Source organism: Maniola jurtina, chromosome 13 (assembly GCF_905333055.1).
Source record: "Maniola jurtina chromosome 13, ilManJurt1.1, whole genome shotgun sequence".
NCBI classification, from domain to species: Eukaryota; Metazoa; Arthropoda; class Insecta; order Lepidoptera; family Nymphalidae; genus Maniola; species Maniola jurtina.
The window spans coordinates 2,098,275-2,122,294 of record NC_060041.1 but is presented as its reverse complement, the minus strand read 5'-3'; the positions used below and the strand labels follow the sequence as shown (position 1 = coordinate 2,122,294).

Sequence of the window (24,020 nt, the reverse complement as noted above, 5' to 3'; positions counted from 1 at the left end):
ACAAAAGGACTAATTTTAGTTTTAACCATTTTGGATTAGCTTAAAGGTATACATATGTATATAAGTATATTAATAGGCATATGATTGGGCTTTAAAATCAATTTAACATAGTTGTTAACTATGACCTAAGTACTAGGTTTATTTTTATTTTTGAAGCGTTTTTAAATGCTAGCATTTATAGCTACATTGTTATTTAGATTTATTTTAATCATCAATCGATAGAAACTATCATTTGTTAGACATTCATTATTCTTATTATTGACTTCACTAAATATTATCTTCTGTTATTTATATTGTCATGGCAATTTTTTAACATTAAAAAAAAAAGAATATTAGCCATGTTAAATGACTAATATTCCCCTTTCCTCTCCAACTAAGCGTCAGGCTTATGGTAGGAGTAGGTACGACAATAGTGCAACGGGCGGGGTTTGAAACGTCGATCCTTTCGGTTTTCAGTCCACTCCTTTACCGGTTGAGCTATTGAGGCTCAAAGTATTATAATCTCTTTGAAAGTCACATCTTATAAACCTGGCATTACCTTGCGAACGTCAGTGTTCTGATATCCTGAGCAGTGAGGAAGATCTCGAACTCTCTCTCAAGGGTCTGCTTGATCTCCACTGCCATCATACTGTCCATTCCCAACTCAGCCAACGACACTTGCTGGGACACTGTCTTCAAATCCTTAATACCTATGAAACAAGTAAACCTTTGAGCATTTCGGAAATGAAGCTGTATATTTTTGACGTGACAACCTCTTATAATTCGATATCGATATTCGATAGAGCCGGCTGCACGCACGAAAAATCATGACTCATGCGGCGTTACCTCGCTCTGAGGCGTTCCATGTAAGGCTTGAAGTGCAAGCGAGAGCGCGGAACGAGCGACAAAGAAGCACAATCGGCCTTTGTTGTCATGTTCAACTATCGTCAGCAAACCGACTTTACAGACAACCAATTTTTTTTCATTTGTAGAGTAGCTCTTGGCTGCAATCAGGCAAGTGATAATGCAGCCTTTGCCTATAGAAGATGCCAATACACTCTTGACTTGAAAGTACCCATATTAAAATTAGAAGGGGAAACTGATGCTGGAATGGCGCTCCATATCATAGCGGTTCCAATTAGAAACGAGGAGGCAAATCGCTTCCGTTGTATCGAATTCTATATCATAATGATTTTCAAAGTGCTCTCTTCTTTCATTTTTGTTACTTGGTCCATTTAAGCATTTCAGTTAGCCATAAGTTTAATGTTGTATTAGATAACGTCGCTGGTATGTAGATAGGGTGAATAAGCCATTTTTCTATTTTGTATGTATATAAAATTCGAATATTTTCACTCTTTCTACAAACCAGAGACGATAATAATATATTATGTGTTATGTATGTAACTTATAGGTGTCTAAGGGGTTTTATACTATGTACCTACCTATAGTGTATATCTAATATTGTAATTTAATACCTATGCTATTATTACATATAAATATATAATTATTAATATAGTTTATAGTTCTTATTTAGTTGTACTTACTAATTTCTGATGACATATTTTTACGCACTTACTATTTCACGCAAATCTTTTCGTATTATGCTGGCGACTTTCGTTAAGCGACTTGGCGACTGTTAAAATATTTGATTTCAAAGTTACGCGGTCTTAAAAATTCACATACAAATCTTTGAGCCCCTGTAATTTTAAAACTACATATTTTTAGAAAAATCTAAAACACCACAGGCACAGATATTAGTTTCTAGAATATGTCTGCAAAATTTCATGACCTTGGTTGCTTAATATTCAAATGAAATTGGAACTACGATTGTATGGAGTAAGTGACGGAAAGAGCCCTGTTAAAGATTAATTATTTTGGAAAAACTTGTTTGAAATAGTGAGTGCGTAAAAACCTCCATTTTGGGGCAAGTGCCCAAAACAACTGCTAAACGTATTCGTGTATTTCACATTCGTGTTACAGAATTAACATTCAATGGGGCGGCGAGGTGCATCAATATTTATAAAAGTCTTTCTGTATCGGTAGACACCACAGAATTCTGAATATAGGCAATAGAAATGAAATCTACTAACTTTTAATCAGTAAAGTGATAACATATCATAATTTTTTTTTGGCTCTCACACGTGTACATTTAAATAAGTATCTTACTTTATTGAAACCTTTGCTTCAAATGAATTGTTTCTTGAATCTATCAATTTGTTTTAATTTATTGCTACACGACAGTCCAAAAAAGGAGTATACTTAATGATTTCAGATTACAATCAACAACAAAGCTAGTTTTTCACCCGCTATATTAGTACATATAAGCAACTATGGACGGGTGCAAATCTAGCTTTACATATTGTATCGTTGTGTGCGGTCGTGTGGGATCTCCGTCCCATCGGGCTAAGTTAATTAGGATATAAAGAGTACACCTGTGTATGCTCACACACACGTGCACAATAACATCAGCCGCGGAGTTGGCTAATCTGTATAAAGACAGGCCACCGCGCCGTGGCCGAAATTCGGTCGGGAGGACGCCTCTTTTACCATTTCTATACCTATTTGCGATTCAGCGTTTACCTATACACATAAATTGTGTTCTATATTGAACAAACCCACACTTTTTGCCCAAGCCGAAATACTCTACGTTTTGTTATTTTTGGGAACATGTATTTTTATGCCAAATTGGACAGCATGCTCCAATTCAATACTTCTATGTAGAGTTTATTTATATACCGAAAATATTAAAAAAAACTGTTATTGATTCAACATTTAAAAACAAAATTGAAAACTATTGGAAAGTTTCAGGTAGGTAGGTTTAGGTAGTCAATAAATTGATCATACAAAATAATAATAGTAGTTTAAGCTGTGCGTTAATAGATCAGTCAGTCAGTCAATCAGTCAGTCAGTCAGTTAACCTCAGGCTTTGCCTTTTATATTTATATTTAGATTACAAATTGTTTGGCCTTCCTTCGGTAGTAAATAAATCGATGATACAAAATAATAATAGTAGTTTGAGCTGTGCGTTAATAGATCAGTCAGTCAGTCAGTCAGTCAGTCAGTCAGTCAGTCAGTTAGTCAGTTAGCTTTCCCTTTTATATATTTAGAATTTAGATTTAACAAAAACTCACCCATAATCTGCGCAACGGCATCCACCATGCTACCACAGCCAGAACCGCCAGCTTTTTTCTCCGCTACCACAATGGAGGATACTATCACGGCATCTTGCTTGAGGAACTTATCCAGCGCCAGGAGACAGGAGGAGATCCTCTGTTGAAGAGTCCCACCGATTTCCAACTGCACGTCGTCATCTTGCATGTCAGCGACTAGACCGACCTGGTGGAGTTAAAGGCGTATTAAAGGCTGAAAAAAGAGCGAAGCTACTTAGCTTAGACTTAAGTTTTAGTTAAAATAAGACAGATTAATGCCAGGGACATAACGCTGTCTTGTTTTAAATTCAAAGTGCGCTCTATATTATATTATTATATTATTATCTCAGCCTACGTGTGCTCTCTCTCATTCACTTGGATTTAGATTTTCTAGAAATCCATTGGGTACTCCTTGATTTTCCGGGATAAACAATATCCTATATCCATCTCCGGGATGCAAACTATCCCTGTAACCGTCAACGTCGGTTAAACGGATGGGCCGTTAAAAAGCTAGCAGGCAGGCATGCAAACTTTTGCATTTATAATATTAGTATGGATTTTATTAAAGCCCTAAGATGTTTCAAGGGTTAATTAATCAATTAATCAAAGCTAGCAAGATTTAATAAGTTTCATCTCACCAAATGAACACATCCATATTATGTGATAAAGTCAATTCACTCTAACGATAACTGTGAGTGCTTTGAATTAAACGTCAAACAAATTAATCAATGCTGAATTCCTTCAGACTCGTATCGTTAATTTAATTAATATGTTAATTTATTTGCCACCCAGAGTGCCACTAACGTAACCTATAGAAAACACAAAAATAAAAAAGAGCCACGATAGCCTAGTGGTTATGTACACCCGCCTAGTCGGGAAGTCGGGGGTTCGATGCCGGGCATGCAACTTTAACTTTTCGAAATTATTTGCGTTTTAAGCAATTAAATATAACTAATTGCTTTATCGGTGAAGGAAAAACATCGTGAAGAAACCTGCATGCCTGAGAGCCCTGAGATTTCTCCATATTCAGACTGTGCCAATTCAGACTATGCCAGCGTGGCAGACTATGGCCTAATCCGTTCTCATTCTGAGAGGAGACCTAATCTCAGTAGTGGGCCGGTTGGTCATGAATCATGATGATAAAAAACGCAATAATTTGCATTATAGAGTCAAATTACTCAGAATAAATCCTAAAGCAGAGGATCATTTTAAGCGTCATTTTCATTATCCACCCATATTATACACAACTTTGCCCGGTTAGCATGGACAGTAGATAAAAATTATATCCCCGATTATATCCACTGATTTCTATGACATCAGTGGATATAATCGGGGGATATAATTTTTATCTACTGCCCATACTAGCCGGGCTGATATTATGTACATACAAAAGTGCATGGGTATAGTTAAGGACCTGGAGAGTGACATAAGCTGCTATTCATCCCGGAAAATCAAAGAGTTCCCATGGGATTTTAATAAATAACTTACGTCACCAACAGCACCCCACTGCACTGCCAAGGCTGGCAGGCCGAGCTTCTTCCTCCACTCACAGATCCTCTCCATCACGGAGTTGGAGAAGCCGTAGTTGGCTTGGCCAGCGTTACCGCGACCGCAAGATACGGACGAGAATATTACGAAGTCCCTGGTGAAATAAGTAAAAAACCTCTGTTTGGTAATGGACGTTTCTTTGTCTTCCCTTGATTGTCTTGATTTTGATGTAGATTGAAGGTTCACAACAAACTTGAATTTCTTCACTACTTTGGGTTTTGTATTTAAAACACTGAGGTAGATAACATTATTAGTTTAATGATCCAAGGATTAATTTTACAAGAAAATAATAAAAATGATGACGCGACGTATCGCTGTTTTTTGATCTAGTGTTCAGTTCAATATGGCTGCTCCCTTCGTGTACGTTCGGGCGCTGTCGTATTTCTTCGTTGGTCCGCGCGCCAACATCTTCCCCCCTCTCAACGACCTTGGGATGTTGAGGTTACTTGTCCGATGCTGATGGCAAGGGGCACAGGCTATTGATGGCACGTCTGATGATGCCACTTGTGGTTAAAATGTCTGCTACACGTGCGACTCCGTCTGCTCCAGGATAAAGTTTTGATATGCGCCCCATGCGCCATTTTAGTGGAGGAAGGTTTGCTTGTTTAATGATGACCATATCTCCTTGAAGTAAGTTTCCTTTATTTATTCGCCATTTTGCTCTTTGTTGAAGCTCACACAGGAATTCCTTGCGCCATCTTTCCCAAAATTGTTGTTTGAACTGCTCAAGTTGCTGGTATCGATTTAGACGACTTATTCTGGCGTCTAACAAGGCTGGTGATGGCAATGAGGTGAACGGTCTACCGATGAGGAAGTGCCCGGGAGTCAAAGGAAGTAAATCGGTTGGATCAGACGAAAGTGGAGTAAGGGGTCGAGAATTCAAGATTGCTTCGACTTGTACGAATAAAGTCGATAATTCCTCGTACGTGAAATGATTGGTTCCTAACATGCGACTGATATGATATTTTGCAGATTTCACACCCGCTTCCCAAAGCCCGCCAAAATTTGCACAATAAGCTGGCGAAAAATTGAATTTTATGCCCTCATCGGCGGCAAACGAGGTGATTGATTCATTGTTTTCTACGGATTCTAAAAATTGGCGAAGATCATTGTTTGCGCCAACAAAATACCGGCCATTATCGCAGTAAATTTCGCTAGGTTTTCCTTTGCGTGAAATGAATCTCTTTAGGCAAAGAAAAAAGTTATCAGTGCTAAGGTCAGACGCAAGCTCAAGATGTACAGCCTTAGTTGAGAAGCAGATGAAGAGGCATAAATAGCCCTTGGTTAATTTACAGCCACGTCCACGGCGATCTTGTATTGGAAAAGGTCCTGCAAAATCTACGCCAGAAATCTGGAACGGTAGGTTAGGAGTCACCCTCGACGCAGGTAAGTTACCCATTATAGGATTTAGTGTATTAGCTTTCATAATTCTACATAGTTTGCAGTTGTTTACTGTGCTTCTAGCTAGGCGTCTGCCTGAAATGGGCCAATAGTTTTGTCGTAAATTATTTAGCAATAATTGTGGACCGCCATGCATTAGTTTTATGTGCTCATAAGCAAATAATAATTTTGTAAATTGATGGTTTGAATCTAATAAAACTGGATGTATTTGATTATAATTTTCAGGTGAATTTTGGATACGCCCACCTACGCGCAAGATGCCATTATCGTCTACGAAAGGTCGCAGTGAGAGCAGGCGTGATCGAGAAGGTAAGTATTTTTTATCATTTAGTAGTTTAAGTTCGACTTCAAAATTTTCTAATTGATGTTGCTTTATTAAATAGATGAGAGAATTTTTAAGTTCATCAATTTTGAGATGGCCTGTATATTTAGCGCTCGGGTATTTAGAATTATGGATAAATCTTAGTACATAAGCTAAGCTTCTTTGTAGTCTTGCAAAGTTTGAAAATCTGTCGAAATTTATTATTGTATGTGTAGCTGCAGCTTTTGGAGTTGCTTTAAATGTAGATGTAGTTGTAAGTGTAGATATTTGCTTAGTTTTATTAATACACGCTTTCTTTTCAGGAAGTTCATTAATGAATTTTATATTACTTGGCCACTCACTTTCATCATTTGACAAAAACTGAGGACCTTGCCACCATAAGGCAGCATTTTGAAGATTTTTAGGATCTAAACCCCGGGAGGCTAGATCCGCTGGATTATGTGTGCCTGGTACATGTCTCCAGATGCCAGAAGAAGTCATCTCTTGAATCTTTGCAACCCGATTCGAAACAAAAGTTTTTAGATCACGAGATTGGGATGATAACCACCCAAGGACCACTGAAGAGTCTGTCCAGAAATAAGTCTTTGGAGGCACTGGAAGTCGTAAAGCCTTTAAAACCGCTGAAGCTAGACGAGACGCGAGTAAGGCTCCACAAAGCTCCAATCTGGGTATGGTTTGCGACTTTATTGGAGATACTTTAGTTTTTGCACACAGAAGATTGACACTTATCTGTCCTGATTTATCAATTGATCTCAGATATATGCATGCCGCGTAGGCCTCAAGAGAAGCATCACAAAATGCGTGAAGTTCGATGGTTTTTGGTGCGTCATTGAGTGCGTATCTGGGAATTTGAATATTGGATAAATTGTCTAAGTTAGAAACAAAGGTAGACCATAAATTGGCAATGTCAGAAGGAATAGGGTCATCCCAATCAAGTTTTAATAGCCACAATTTTTGAAGAATTATTTTTGGGATTATTGTGCACGCACTCAAGAGCCCGAGAGGATCAAATAATTTTGCAGAATTTGATAAGATCGATCGTTTGGTTACTACAAAATTAGATTCAATTTTCGTAGGAAATTTCAAGACGTCAGCGACTGGATCCCATTTAAGGCCTAGTGCACTGGATTGCGAACTTAAATTTAAGTCCGTAGCTACATGAACATTTGAATTATTTTCAAATATAGAAGGTATGTTAGTACGAAATTTACGCAAGGGAAGACATGCAGAACTAAGGATTTCTGATGTTTTGTTTATAATATGTAGAAGTTCTTGTTCTGAGTTACAGCCCGATAGAAAATCATCAACGTAAAAATCATGTTTTATTAAATTTGATATTGTTTCATCTTTGCATGTTTTAGATAATTCTAGAAGACATCGAGTTGCGAGAAAGGGAGCAGACGCTGTACCGTAAGTAACATTGAAAGAAGACGTTTCTGCAGGTACTTCTTCGAGCTCCCAAAACTTAGAAAGTGGCTGTTGTATTTCCTTGCTGAAGTTGCAATAAATTTTATCCGAAGTGTTGCTACGTTTCCCCCCCATGGGGCCAGCAACTATCCAACCTAGTTGAGTTTCTTGTAGTGTGGGCATATGAAGACCCAATTTAAATCTAGAAGAACAAAGTAGATCCCAGAAGACGTCGGCTCCGAGAAGCATGTCAATTTCTGAAGAAACAAAGAAGTTGGGATCCGCTAAGTGGATATGGTTAGGTATTTGTAGACTTTCGATACTGATGTTGACTTGAGGCAGCTTGTCAGTAATAAGAGGAATGATGTAACATCTGACAGGCATGCTAAATGTGTTGTATGTAGAGTGGATGACAATATTGCAATGTTCGGTAATCTTAATTACAGAATTGTTGAGACCGCATACCGAACGAAGATAGTTTTTCACTGTTGGTAGACCAATCTTCGTTCGTGCAGCTTCGGTTATAAAGGAAGATTGACTTCCACTATCCAATAAAGCTTTCAATGTAAATGATTTGCCGTTAGTTGTTACCTTTACCAAAGCCGTAGACAGAAGAGCTTGGTTTGAGGACACAGAAGACATACTAACAACGCAAGAAGGATCCTTCATATCGGTAGGACCAGAAGAGGAAGAAGGTAAGCTGTTATGTCTAGGAACTTTAATATTAGATGTTGGAAGTGATGTAGTAGTTCTTTCGCGACTTTGTAATGATGATGATGATGTAGATGTTTGTGTCGGTGGTTGAATATAGTGAAGAGAAGACTGTCTATGTAAAATTGAATTATGTTTTCGTTTACAGAAGCGGCAACCACCCAGTCTACAGTTGAAATGACTGTGCCCTTCACGGAGGCAGTTTGTGCAAATTTGCCATTCGTGAACTTTCGCAATTCTGTCATCTACTGACATCGATTTAAATTTTGGGCAATTATATAATTTATGGTCTAGCTTACAAGCTAAACATGCTTTGTTGGTATACGAAGATGATGATGATGATGAAGGTGAAGAAGGTGACGCTGCAATAAATGACTTTGATTTAACAAATTGATTGCGTTTATCTGACTTAACGGGTTTGTTAGCATGAACAGTCTCCAACACTGTTGCTCGCTGACGCAGAAATTCAAAAAAATTACTAAGCTTCACGTTGTCGTGGGTGCTCCTAAACTCCTCCCATTTTCTGGCTGTAGATGAGTCCAGTTTTGAAGAAGCCAGGTAAATGATCAGAGAATCCCAATGCTCTGTTGGTTCTCCTAGTGAATTTAGGGCATTTAAATTTTTGGTTATGTTATCAATCAAATTACGTAAACATTGTTCGGATTCCCTACTGATAGTTTCTATAGAAAATAAACCTTTTATATGTTCATTAATCAGAAGTCGCTTATTATTGTATCTGTCACAAAGAAGTGACCAAGCTGTTGAGTAGTTGATAGATGATACTGTGACAGAATTTATGACTGCGCTTGCTGAATCTTCTAGGTACGACTTGAGATAATGAAATTTATTTATGTCCTCGATGGTATCATTATTGTGTATTAACGATAAATACATGTCTCTAAATTCTATCCATTTACTTTGGTCCCCGTTAAATGGAGGAATTTTAAGCGGTGGCAACTTTACCCCACGATGCTTTGACCGGTCGGATCCGCTGACAGACACCGATCCGGATTCGTTTTTTAATGCGTTTTCAAAAATTTGTAACATTTCTTGTGCTTGCGCTATTAATTTAAAAAATCTATTTTCAATCTCTTCTCTTTCTTTCATCTGTAGGTCTTCGTCCTCAATATCTAAAGATTCGATTTTTGATTGCAATTCATCGAAATTATATGACAGATCTTGAAACTTACTCAACCTTAAACTTAATTCATTAGATTGACTTTTATTTAATTTAGTTTCTAAAAGAGGCGTTAAGTATTTTTCAAAAAGAGTAATGCGTGTTTTTACGCGTCCTCTTTGCGCAATAAGATCTTTTAATTCGGTCATTTTGTAAGCGCAAACAACAATATACGATATGAAGAAAAAATTAAAATATTAAAAATAATAATAAAAACAATGCATCAACCAACCTCGAAGCCCCGTACAAACCGGGCGTATTAAGTAATCCACATATGCGGCACGGCTGACTCGATGCACGGCACCCGCAGTCAGCGCGGCGACTCGGCCGGCGTTCGGGAAGTAGGTATGAAAATATGATGCGACCGACCGCCACTTGGTGAATTATTTCTCACCGTTCGACTCTGAAAATAGTCGGCGAATCTATGTTTTACTATTGAAATATTACTTAATGCACTGTAATTAAGACAGTACAGTTTTAATTAGATGCTGTTTGCACTTTGTATTAAAGGAATCTTTGAAATTAAACTGATGGAATGAATGTTTGTAGCTCGTTTGAAACGATGAAAATGTCGACCCTTGTCGACAAATCGAAGCAAAATTGATAAAGAAGGATTAACGATGTATAGGATTAAAGATGTATAAAGGAATGAGCATTACTTCCCTCGGATCACGTCGGGGTCACCATAAACTTGTTTGGTAATGGACGTTTCTTTGTCTTCCCTTGATTGTCTTGATTTTGATGTAGATTGAAGGTTCACAACAAACTTGAATTTCTTCACTACTTTGGGTTTTGTATTTAAAACACTGAGGTAGATAACATTATTAGTTTAATGATCCAAGGATTAATTTTACAAGAAAATAATAAAAATGATGACGCGACGTATCGCTGTTTTTTGATCTAGTGTTCAGTTCAATATGGCTGCTCCCTTCGTGTACGTTCGGGCGCTGTCGTATTTCTTCGTTGGTCCGCGCGCCAACAACCTCTGTGATATACACGAGAATTTTTGTTTTACTTTTCCGGGTACGAAACCCTAAAAATAACTTAAAACAAAGAATATGTTTCGCAAATTTTATCCTACAGAGTGTTTCCACTGCAAAGAAAAATGTCCAACAGTGCTTTTAAAACGAATAACAATTCGTAAACAAGTATATTACCGTGCCATTTTGCAAAAAGCCAAAAAGTATAAAAAGATGAAAAAGAAGTAGATCTGAAGGTAAAAAAACTTCTGTAGAGTAAATTATAAAGAACTACATTTTATTAACCTAACAGATAAAATAAAGAAAATATTGTGTTCAAGACTATTGTAAAAATAAGTCAAGTAAACAGAATTGTTTTATAATGCCAAAAATAGTCTCAAAACCGGACAAATTGAATAATTAACATGAATTCTTTAAACACGTAAAAAACCATAAGTTAATAACCCAAAAAATTTTTTTTTTAAAAACGAATGCACAAAAATTTTGCTGTAAAATTTAAGTCACTACTTAGATAGATAGTTCGACGGATAGAAAACTTTTTGCACACAGAACAAAAAAAAACCATAGCAAAACAAAGACAGTATAAATTAAAAATACCTATTGTATGCAAAGGCGGCCTTATTGCTTAAAGCAATCACCACCAGGCAACCACCTTTGGTGAAAGGAGGGATAAAGTGTGTTGGATAGTACTTACTTGAGAGCTGGACATAATTTCTTCGACACTTTATCCAAATTCATAGTCGCCAAGGCTTTTGGTGCAAACGATATCTTGAATGACTCAGGAGTCTGATTCTGGAAGATGCTATCCTTGAGGATGACAGCCAAATTGAATATAGCTTCAACGGGTCCCATGGAGTTGGCCATTCTTAACATTTCTTCACAGCCTGATTCGGTGGTTATATCGTGTGTGGATATTCTTACATCAGCACCATAGCTTGCCCATGCTCTATTAAAAGAAAGCGCAATTTAAAAAAATTAGAGCATTTCTTTTGAAGATGTTTGATGGATTTTTATGATTGTGGTTATACCGTTAAATTGCTGTATCAAGCGACGAACCAGGTCATAAGAAGTCATTTTTTATTGCAAGGCTCGATTACCATGTAAATTCTAATTATTTTATAAGAAAAAATGTTACTTGAGTAACTTGTTGTATTAAAACAATGTAAAAGTTTGCCAACGAAGTAATATATAAGTCTATGTCTACCAAAAAGATTTTACAAATAAGCGGCCTGATCCAAGATTCAGCGAACTATGGAGACGGTTAAGATATGCGTTTATTTGAAGGAGGAGATCTTCAGGAGAACCAAGGTCACTAACAGCTCATAGTTGTAGCAGCTGATGGTTTCAGCAAGTTAAGGTAGCAATGGGCAGGCCATGCTTGTCGTAGGGACGATGGCCGTTGGAGCTGGAAAGTCATAACATGGAAAGTGGAGACTATGTAACTGTCAGCGTAGCGTGGGGTGCCCTCCAGCACTATTGATTGGCGATTAAAAGGTGGTAGCGAGAACTGACTGGATAAGAAATGCTGAAGACAAGGTATGATGCTGCACTTTAAGAACGGCCTATGCCCAAAGTGGATGTACAGGACGACAGGCTGATATAATGATTTTGATGACAAGGCTTACCTTAAACGTGAAGCCTGGTAGCCATTGCTGACGCCTCGTCGCGACGTGAGTAAAACCTTCCTTGCGCCTCTCAGGACGAGCCAGTCCGCCAGCTCCAAGCCAAAACCACCCAGGCCTCCCACAATGACGTAAACTTGCTCTTCATCACACATATATCTGCATAAAAGTTTGAAAATTTATAGTTTTTTCTTAATAAAGCTATAATCTAATTACTGTACCATGCATCAAATTATCCTAAGAAATGCATTTCTCCTCATGGACTCCTAACTGAACCATTACTAGAAGATAAACCAATCAATCCTCGTCAGCACGACGAATTAAAATGAAAAAAGAAGATAGTATCAATATCGATGATTTTTTTTGAAAATATAAACACATTAAAGATTAAAGTGGCAATAGACATGTAGAGATTGTTCTTGATCAACTCACCTTGGAACAGCTTTGATTTTGAAGCTTTTCGGTTTAACTGGTCTGTTAGTTCGTTCTTCATCGCGGATTTTGATGATGACCTACGAAAAACAATTTATTTATTAGTAAGATAGTTAAGATTGGTCAACAAATAATAAGATATTCACAAAAGAAACTGATCAAGAAAACAGGAAAATCAATATAAATGAAACAGTAGCATTAGGAAACTTTATTCGCAAATGTAAAGGTGATAAAACAAAATTTTGCAAGAATAAAAGTGAGGCTAGTAATAATTAATAAAATGACTATTCAAAGTAGATATGAATGAAATAATATATTGATATTAGAAGTATTTAAATGTACCTTTCCAATATGTTTGCCGGCAGCCATATAACGGAAAGCCGCTTCGACTTCATTTTTGTTGAACGTGCAATATGTAAGAGGGCGGATTGCTCCACTTTCCATACCAGACAGGAGGAGATCTTGCAAACTCTACATTTGGAAGAAAAAAGCTATAATATTTATATCAGAAGAGAAGTACTTTACTATCTCTATGACCTGAAACTACGACACCGCACCCGGAACTTCAATTGTGGGTTTTAAAATTTAGTAAAAAACTTACTGTACATATAGAAAGAAAAGACAGAATAATTATATCAATAGACGACTGTACAATAGGCAACTGTAGTTTAGTAAATCCTTCAGAATTATCATTAATTAAATTATTTATAAGGCAATCCAAAGCTCTTTAGACTTCCTTCTAGTACTGCTTTTTATTTTCCCATTTGGACACAATTTCTGTGAATTATGTCATAAAAAGGCTCACTCATGGCTCTTCCAGACAGCTAAATAAATTACCATTGCATAATTTTATTTTTTTATTTTTATTTGTAACTGTAATTTTTTAGACATCCTCAATCGTAAGCTGCAAAATAAGTGAGGGTCCAGTAATTTAGTGAAAATTTGTATATTATCTGACGTCAAAAAAGCAAAAATGAATGCATCCAACCTTTCTAAACTCGTATCCCTGTTCGAAGATGTAGTCCAACATGATGCCGTGGAAGGCGAGCTCCTTGAGGAAGCAGTACATGCCGATGAGCGTGTTGTTGCTGATATCGAACTTGCCAATCTCGAGGAAGCGACCTCGGTAGCCAAGACAACGGACAGATGCCTAAAAAAATTAAACAATTTTCCCTGTTTCTTGAATATACTTATACCGTGCAGCAAAAAATTTGTACATAAAACCATAAACAAAGCAAAACAAAAATATAGGCAGGTACAATTTGATGACAAAATTATAGGTAGCTGGTGTAAGTACCAATATACATTTTTTTCTTTGATGTATAAATTAAATTAATCGAATTAATAAAAAATCTGTAAAAGCAACAAAGTAAAAGCGTAGAAAAGGGAAATTTAATTTTATAGATGTGTAAGAAACCTATATTTTAGACATCAAGAATGTAGATGAATTCGTATTGGATCATTTAGTGATATACTTAGGTAGTTACAAGTTACAACTATTTGAGATATTGCAAAACTTACAGAAAGGAAGACAAAGTACCATTATAGATGATTTGATAATCGTCTAAATCGTAAATAGAGGTACTTAATAGTCATATTCATCGAGAAAAGAAAAAATTAAAGTTGAAGAATAAAGTATCGTAAGTGTTGCATCTTATGATAAAATTATAGTAAATATCAAGGAATGCAGATAATCCTTGAAGAACAAGTACATAAATTCAATATTCACCTGTAGTTTTTCATCCGACAGTGAGTTGAGGACCATGTCGACACCTTTGCCTTTAGTTTCCTGTCGGATCATATCTTCGAATGATGTGTCACGAGAATTGCCGATGTTACTGTCTGTTAAAAAAACGATTACCTTCAGTATTTCTGATTAAATTCAAATTCAAATTCAAAATGTTTTTATTCAATTAGACTTTTACAAGTTCTTTCGAATCGTCAAAAGCATCTACTACTGGTTCGGAATGCCTTTCCTACCGAGAAGAACCAGCAAGAAACTCGGCGGTTGCTCTTTTCAAAGATTTGATATACAATATTATGCCATGTATAAAAGCAATTGAAGTCCTGCGCATTGCTGGAGCGAATCGAAGTTCAAATCCACGCTTTTTTATCATTTACATAATCTTCGATAGTATAATATTGTAAGGTTATTTTTAAAAAGTTGATTTGAGTTGTCAAAAATAATATAAAATTATTAATTTAGCTGATGAAGGTAGTTTGGTAAAATCGATATTTGGCTCATTCGATGTCATACAATCTGTTGCTAGGAGGCCAACAAGATTGAACTTGCATAAATACGGGTGTTTCGAAGGTTTTAGTTTAGTCTCCTTCTGAGATTCGGAGCGATATCGCATATTTTCGGTATTTGGATTGTGAACTGAATAATTAGATGATGTGATAGCAATCACGCTCTAATTAAATTATTTATTTTGGCATTAGTTTGTTTAGATTAAAACTCTCGGATAACCTCTACACATTGAACTAGTGTTTTTTGTGTTGGTTTGAGAGGACATTCCAATAATTCGATAAAAATATTTAAATAATACCTGCTTTTCTGAGTGACGCCAATAATATGCTTTTCTCAGGAGCATATTTTTAATAGATTTTTTGAACCTGTGTAAAGGCAAGTCCAAAATTGACTGAGGAATTTTGTTATAGAAGATTATAGCCATTCCTACAAATGACTTTTGGACCTTCCTGAGCCTTTAAGAGCCTCAATAGCTCAACGGTTGAAAAGCAAACTGAGTTCCGAAAGGACAACGGATCCTCCAGGCTTCACCCGTTGCACTATTATTGTACCTACTTACAGCACAAGTTTTACGCTATTTGGAGAGGAAAGGGGAATATTAATCATAATAACATGACTAATAATCTTTAAAAAAAATCCAAAACCAGAAATTAAATACCTACAAAGTGAAATTGATTTCTAAATGCATGATCATAACTTGCTGCTTAATCGTGCCGGTTACTATCGTTTAGATCTAAAAGAGGTTAAGTAAGGTTTTTTTTATTCAGATACAAGTTAGCCCTTGACTTCAATCTCATCTGGTGGTAAGTGATGATGTAGTCCAAGATGGAAGCGGGCTAGCCTGGAAGGGGTGTGGCAGTTTTCATTACGAGATTACAATATTACCTTTAAGTTGCGGGAACAGTTTCTTGATAAAGGCCCGTTTCTCTGCAGTACCGACTGTGGTGAATACTTCGCAGCCGTAATGCAAAGCGACATTGATGGCCGCTTGGCCGACCCCTCCTGAACCAGCGTGAATCAGGATCGACTCGCCACGTTGAAGTTGGCCTACCATTATCTACGGGATAAAAAGAAATTGAAAATGCCACTTCACAACAAAAGAACAAGAACATTAATTTTTTTTTACGAAAATAACGAGTAAACGAGCAGGCGGGTCCTACCGGTGCCCATGAAAATTAGAACCGCCAATGCATTGCTGGCCTTTAAAGAAATTGTTGATCCACCCCTAGAATAACCCCATGTTGAAAACTAGTGGTAACACCGCCGAAACGAAATGGTTTCACAGTTTCCATGCGAACCAAAGTATTACGTAATCAAATCAGAAATAAAGAGGTAGGGGAACTAGAGTAACCAACGTAGCTAAGCAGGTTGCGAAGCTGAAGTGGCAATGGCCAGGGCACATAGTTTGAAAAACTGATAGACGTTGCGGTTCCAAGGTGCTGGAATGGTGACCTCACCGAGAAACGCAGTGTTGGACAAACGACAACAAACGAGTCGCAGAATTCAGGTGACCTAAGACCATGGCGTGTGTCCCTATGATAGACCCATGTCCAGCAGTAGATGTCTGATGATTATGATGATGATGACTAACCAAAGCATAATAAACAGTTCCATAAGCGACGGGAACGGTGGCGGCCTCTTCGAAGGTCCACTCGTCAGGGATGTTCCACATCAGAGCTTTGTCTGCTTCAACCATGTTCGCGCAACCGCTGTTCTTCACCATAGCCATCACTCGAGCGCCACTGCACAGTGAAAAAAACCAATCAGTTTTTATTTGTTTGTGATGTAACCACAAATCCACGGTTTTTGGATTTTCCCCTCTATCTGTAATAGTAGTAAATCATCCTATAAGAGTTCCTTTTCTTCTCTGGACAGAAAAAATCCTAAAAACTTAAACACAACATACTGATGTTATTGATGATAGTTAAAATGATCACGATGATAAAGATGATGATTATGGTTTAACGGCATATTAGAGTGAACTAGAGTGACGGAGCTCTCGGTTTTATCCTGAATCGACGATATATCAAATATTAGGCTATGGTGATATAAAATCCAGTGCGTCGAAGCCTTGACGTTTTGTTAGGAGTTCCCTAACTGTCGATAACTGTGGCCATATGGCAACAATAATAAAGCTTACTTGTTAGTTCTACCGACGATTTCGAAGCCTTGCACACATTCTTGCGACAATCTGCCTCGCGCTACAGCATCCACTGTTACACGACCCGTAGCGGTCATCACATCACGGAAGTTCAACGCAGAACAATATACCTGAGTAAAACACGGAATACATTATATTAAAACATACTATACTTCTTTATCACATGATATTGATAAAGCAACCAATTAAAAACAAATTGGAAAGCTTTCGAGTGTTTCTTAAAATATGAGACTAAAAAAATCTCCACACGGAAAATCTTAGAAATGTAGATAGTTAAATCCTGTACATGAATGAAGAAACAACTCACATGTACTAGAACACTCTCTGGGTTCTTGAATACTTGGTTTTCTCTGATGGGCCCTTCAAGCCATCTAAGTGTGGAAAGGTCTCCAATGGTAACAGTATTGACGAAGGCATGGTGTGCATCAACGGTTTCCATATCTCCAAGGAGCAAGTGACGGTATGTACCCCATTGACCCTAAAACATAAAAAATGTGATAGTATTATCTTCCCAAGGAACAACATTTATTGCCTAGATTGGATGAAATAGCATTTCTCAACTTAATCTTTTTTAACTATAAAGCTTATGCTTAGCTGCAATCAAACCAAACAGTGGGCGATGATGCAGTAGAATATAAACACTTACATCTTGATAAACATTTATGGGCAAATCCTTATCCAACTGTTCTTCGTAGAACTCCAAATCAGGATTAAAAGGTGGCGCAGAAGGATCAGAAATGAGTAGACCTGTAACTATTTCACCGCCAGGTTCCCTTCTTAGACAATTAATAAGACCTAACAGTCCATTTATATGTTCATCTTGACTGTAAATAACAAGTTTTTGTCCAGCTTTAAGCTCCTCCTTAATTTGGTCTACCCATGCATAAGTTTGATCTGATGTGACAACTTTGACGAACTTCGCAGGTTTGGCACCAACTCTCTTTCTGAAGAGAACTAAGTATTCCACGCCTGTGTCTTGCATAGTGATGATATCGTATTTGTCGGAATAGTCCTTAGGGTTAATGCGATCTTTCTCTCGGCTTATGAGGAAACATTTGTCGCGGAGAGTTGAAACTGCTGATTTAAGTACCTATAAAATAAAAATCATATTTTATAGAGCTTAGTAATTGGGCTAATGAAGGTTCTCGTTTTTTAGGTAGTTTAAAGATGAGATTTGTTTCTATTCTCTTATTTCTGTCTCAGCTTATACTTACATCTGGCCTTCTAAGCAAATTAGCACCGACAAATATAACAGTGTTAGTTTCTCCAAGTAACTTTTTATTTTCGACAGTGATATGTGACGGCATTTCTAAAGGATCTTCAGAGAAAATGGACAATTCAGCTTGCACTAGGGGTAAGTCACCTAGAATGTCGCCCACTGTCTCTATCACAGGTTCCAAATTATTGTTTTTATATTCTTCATCGGCAAGTTCAATGCTTTTGACTTTGTATGTTTGAACGTTTTCTAGAATAAGCTGTATATTTGCACGGAGAATGTCTTCGATCTAACGAAAAAAAATAACTTTATTAATACCGACATTCTGTATAATATTTAGACACTGAAAACCAAATACAATACAAAAAATCTGTCATAAATCGAAAAAAATAGGGGCCCCAAATGATACCCACACTTGTTAGTATTGTAATTGCAGGAATAGCACAATATATAATTACAAAATGAGAACACAATATTTATGGAATTTCCAAGCATAATATTAAGTATAATATTAAGGTACCTTCATTTTTGATTTTCCGAAGTTAGGAATGAATACATTCTTTTCAAGTACTGGTACGCCCAAAGGAATTCTTTTAGAAATAGGCGTCGCATGTAGTCCCCGAATTTCCACGCCACCAGCCCTGGTTTAATCAAAATATTCATATCTTCATTTTGTTTCAAAATCAATTAATTGATAGTAAAGTATTGTTATGTTTCATCGTATTTTTTGTATTATGAAAGATGAATGATTTTAATTAGGAATCATACAACACATTTTTTGTATCAATGGCCTGTTCTTACCTTATAACATCAACGTGGGGATAGACTCGAATCTCAAAGGACTGTCGAGTAGAATCAGGGTTCATTTTAGATATGGCGTCATAGTGCATGTTAGCATCAATGCAGAGCTTCTGAATTCTGGTAGGAACGAAGAGACCGCGCGTGTCTTGGCTGACGATTCTCATTTGGAGCATACAATCCATGAAGGCCACCCAGTTGTTGGACCAGGCGAGGCGACCACGAGTGCCTTCAACGTTACAGCCGATGATGCTTCGGAAGATGCCACTGACAAAAATATTATAAATGAATCTCTATTGATAATAATTTAATAAGCTAACAGATTTATTAATTTGAAAGTGGCTGCGGAGGTTTAATCATCGGATCTTCAGGAAAAAGTACTCAAAATAAAAAGTATAATTGTAAATGACAATGAAGTTCCTGTTGATAATGATTTAATGATAGATATGATAATATGTATGTAAACTTTACTATCTCTATGTATGTAAATTATAGTACAATCAAAGTAAATAACTAAAGGTACCAAAAAACTGCGAAAGGTACCAAATTTGACAACAACAAACATTGAGAAATTAAGATCGTAATTTATAAAAGTACTTCAGTAAAACAAAGAAGTGTAGACAGTAGCCAGTATAAAACTGTCATCACCAGTGACATGCAAAGGTCTATTCATTGGCGATATTGTTGGCGATAGTATATTTAGAGTCTTTTCTTATTTTCTAAGGTATTTTGTAGAGAATTGACGTATAACTGATGTTCCAGTTTAATTAACTTACCTATACTGATATCCTCGTAGACGTAATTCCTTGTAGAAATCTTTGGTAAGCATGTGTTTTACATTGGGACCAGTGGCTTCAGGCGCTGGCGGTAGCACTCTATAGTCTTGACCGACATTCTTCTTAGCGTATATACATCCTGTTACGATGGATGCTCCACTTTCCACGATCTAGATGGTATCAATTTAATCAAGCTTTTATTTTAACCTAATTATGAGTTAGTAGCTAATTATCATCATGATCATCCCATCGCTGGCTCACTACTGAGAACAGGTCTCCTTTCCGAATGAGATGGAACTTTCTTTAACGTCTAAGGAAAACATCGTGAGGAAACCTGCATGCCTGAAGATTCTTCATAATGTTCTCAAAGTTGTGTAAAGTATGCCAATTCGTACTGAGCCAGCACGGCAGAATATGCCCTAAAGCTGTCCCATTCGGAGTAACTAATACAAAGACTTTTGTTTTTCAATTCTATAATACTAGTAATATATTATAATCTTACTAATATTATAAAGCTTCATTGACTTGTCACAATGAAGGCTATCATTAGATTTGTTTAATGCTTTTTCTAAGCTGCTTTTCTCATTTCTGAAGGGTCTTAGCCCATTCCATTAATCATACACAGCTTGCTGTTTTTTTTGGGATGATTAGTATGTTATATTTGACAACTTAGTTACTAATTCTTAAACAATTTGCAGTATCTATTTTATCCTAAACGCAATATCGACTAACTTACCTCGAACTGCCCGCTTCCTTTCTGTATCATGACAATGAATTCCAGGTTTCCATCTTTCGGGATGTTCGTCGCCCTCTGGAATCGAACGTTCTCGAAAACCACAGACACTTCAGTGTAAAGCTCTCCCAACATCATTCCAAGTGTTTCCCACACCATGACAAGGTATCCAGTGGCAGGGTATAAGTTACGACCTATTAAGAAAATCAACTTTCATTAACATGTGTAAATTAAAAATTTATAACACCCCTGACAAGTGAAGGTTACAGTAACTAGAAAAGAGCTGATAACTTTCAAACGGCTGAACCGATTTTCTTCTATTATAGCTAAGAACACTCTTTTTTTTTTTGGAATAGGAATGCTCTGACCAATCAGTTAAGTACTACTTAATCATTGGGTAGAATTGGTTGGTCACAACATATTTATAGTTGTGTTTTTTTTCATGTTCAAGTGTAGAACACTCTATTAGTCATTTCATGACTAATAGAGTGCATTAAAAATCATGAGGGCAAACCTACCAACAATGAATTACTGTTCAACTATAGTTTACCATCAATAACGTGTCCTGCCATATATTCGCTGTCTTCATCAGCAATGGACATACGCACTGTCCTCTCTCCAGTCTTCATCTTCTCCTGAGCTTTGTATGAGGTTACATACCTGATGGAAAAGATTCCAGATTTATCAGTTTGACCTGATCTATTTTAGACTTCTATAAATACACATATTCCCGTATTGTATCACTATCTATATTATAAATGCATAAATGAGCTTTTGCTTGATTAATTATTGGTTTGTCCATCAATCACGTCGCAACAGAGCAATTGATTTGAAAATCAGGTCAATCCTTTTCTCAAAAGGATTGACCTAATTTTTTACATGGATAAATATGCTACTTTTTATCCAGGAATGTTTTAAAAAAAATAAAAGAGTTCCCCGGAATTTTCGAAAATCTAAATCCACGCGGACGAAGTCGCGGAATCAGGTAGTTTATGAATAAACGAATGAGAAATGCTTTCTTAATTTTTTCATGTGACTAAATGATTTATTTTTAACTTTTTTGGTATAAGATAGAATAAAAATATAGTAACGAAATTAATCTGGTGCAATTATAAACGTAGAGTCATTATTATCATAATGTACATTGTATGTGATGCTGCGACTTTGTTCAAAGGATCTTCAATAGCAGAAGAAAATCTAAGAAATTCACTAAGTATTACAATTTCATATAATAATTTATTCATTATTTGAGAATCCTGATTCATAGTATTATAATTGGAATGCCAGCAAAGCATTGTAAAATTAAACTGGAATTTGCAGCTGAAAATTCTTAATTTACTCTCACAATTCATCAAATTTTATTAAAATTCGTTGAAATTGCTCCGACGTAAAAAAATATGAACATTTCAGCAAAGTCACGCGCCTACAATGTTGAAAGTGAATAATATATTGAACAAGATATATTTTCAAAAGTACCTACAGAGCAATTTGTTAGCGGTCGCCTGACGAATGGGGTGCTATTTATATTTGTACGAGTTTATTAAAGCAGATCAATTGCAGGAAGATACGCAAAAACCAGGGCGGAGAAATATGTGGGAAATTATATTGTGGGAATATGTGATTTATTATGGAGTAGGAGACCAAGAAACAACCATAAATTATGATTAAGAAAGAAAACAAGTAATTTAAGAGTTCTTGGTGTTTTTTTTTTTTTTTCAAAAAATTTATCGCTCAATAATGTCGCTCGGGATGATGTAAGGATTATAACGCCTATACCCTATATATCTAAATGTGTTCAGGTATTTAGAAGTTATGATGGAATAAACACTCACACACATAGATTCACGCACATTAACAAATCTTACCAGTCCTCGCTGTGCTCCCATTCTACTAGGTGTGAAATCATAGGGGTTCCTTGTGATACTGGGAACTGCACTGGTGGGTAGATATTCGCTAAATGTGGATTCAAACCAGCCTCGTACAATCTGCACATAAAAAAAAATTCGGTATAAAGAATTGCAATTAATATTTAATGAGGAAATCCGTAATAAGAATCTAAATAATTTTAAAGGCTTGATGAGACTCTCACCAATCCAAACATAAGTTCTTTAAAAAGCTCATAATAATAAAATATTATATTGATGCTGATAATGAGTATTTACAGTTGAGAGATAATCAAAAAAACTGTTTATAGGCACAGTATATATACTATACGTTGATATATTAGTCAGTAAGTTTCCCCTTTTATGAAAACATAGATTTGATGTTAAAAATGAATCTATGAAATCAAAAATAGCCATTATTCTCCGGTCTTGTACCAACGTAAATTTAAATGATGTAACAATAGATATTAGAGTCAGCAACTTTATAAATGTAAAATACAAAATATAATAGTTGTCTAGTGAAATAAGCCTATAAGACATGGATCATGCATGGATCAAAAAATAAACACCTCAGTTGACGAAGATAAATACTCACTTCCCCAAAGCAGTGAAGAGGACTTGTACATTGTCTTGATGCTTCCTCTCTGTAAGTGGGATGTTAATGACATCCTTCTTCAAAGAGCGACGTAAGATTGCTTGAAGCAAGCCATGTGGGGCAATCTCTATGGTGATTGCGTTCGCTGGGATCAGACGAGCTGTTTCTTCAAAGAGTACTGCACTCTAATAAAAAAAGATCCCGAGTAATTCTCCTTCTCCTTTTTTGAAGTCGGTTAAAAAGAGATTCGAATATAAAACCAGTAATGCAAATAAAATAACATAAATGACTGCAAACAATGAGAGCAATCGTTGTCAACCTATAGTCTTTTTTAGGGCACACATACGAAAAGATGATATATCAAACGAGTCTCAGGAAGCCGCTGGACGCAATTGCCCAAGAGCGCCGTATATTAAAGTATCTAGGTACCTTGAGACCTAAAATGTAAGAGCGAATAGGCATCTTCTAGGCAAACTTAGAACCACTCATTGCTCTGTTTTTCAGGTATGATTTTCGTCAAGTGCGAGCCTATCCCACAATAAGAAAAGACCTAGAGCCCAAAGAAAAAAATGGATGCAATAATTTCATTTCCAAATCATGCTAGTTTAAAACGGATAAGACTATGCTTGATGATTTTTTAAGCTGCATAAAGATAAAATTGCAACTTACCAAAAGATTGTTGGTATGGTATTCAGCGGAAGACATTTCAGCCTTCGGGTCCTTCCATAACGCTTGCGGCACTGACGTCGAAAGCCATTTCTCTGAACGTTGCTTTGGAATAGGGATGACTTCTCTCAAATATTTCAGGAGTTTTGGCCCTAGATAAAAAGAGTAATATGTTAACCACGGAAGATTGTTCTATTATGGCTTATGATCGAT

General features: G+C 36.5%; 1 protein-coding gene across 1 annotated transcript in view; it reads right to left on the bottom strand.

Moving 5' to 3' along the window:
- LOC123871274 (fatty acid synthase) overlaps window positions 1-24,020 on the bottom strand; it is a 47,454-nt gene that overhangs the window by 3,878 nt on the left and 19,556 nt on the right. Inside the window, exons 15-37 of the mRNA XM_045914977.1 lie at window positions 23,811-23,959; window positions 23,142-23,326; window positions 22,529-22,648; window positions 21,214-21,323; window positions 20,667-20,857; window positions 19,931-20,100; window positions 19,158-19,421; window positions 18,877-18,997; window positions 18,355-18,645; window positions 17,787-18,230; window positions 17,448-17,618; window positions 17,120-17,250; window positions 16,571-16,721; window positions 15,865-16,036; window positions 14,458-14,570; window positions 13,717-13,878; window positions 13,071-13,199; window positions 12,729-12,808; window positions 12,300-12,455; window positions 11,369-11,620; window positions 4,617-4,770; window positions 3,111-3,315; window positions 539-689 (exon numbers count right to left, since the gene is read on the bottom strand). Coding sequence (XP_045770933.1) covers window positions 539-689; window positions 3,111-3,315; window positions 4,617-4,770; window positions 11,369-11,620; window positions 12,300-12,455; window positions 12,729-12,808; window positions 13,071-13,199; window positions 13,717-13,878; window positions 14,458-14,570; window positions 15,865-16,036; window positions 16,571-16,721; window positions 17,120-17,250; window positions 17,448-17,618; window positions 17,787-18,230; window positions 18,355-18,645; window positions 18,877-18,997; window positions 19,158-19,421; window positions 19,931-20,100; window positions 20,667-20,857; window positions 21,214-21,323; window positions 22,529-22,648; window positions 23,142-23,326; window positions 23,811-23,959 — 4,072 coding nt within the window. The remainder of the gene's footprint in view (window positions 1-538; window positions 690-3,110; window positions 3,316-4,616; window positions 4,771-11,368; window positions 11,621-12,299; window positions 12,456-12,728; window positions 12,809-13,070; window positions 13,200-13,716; window positions 13,879-14,457; window positions 14,571-15,864; window positions 16,037-16,570; window positions 16,722-17,119; window positions 17,251-17,447; window positions 17,619-17,786; window positions 18,231-18,354; window positions 18,646-18,876; window positions 18,998-19,157; window positions 19,422-19,930; window positions 20,101-20,666; window positions 20,858-21,213; window positions 21,324-22,528; window positions 22,649-23,141; window positions 23,327-23,810; window positions 23,960-24,020) is intronic.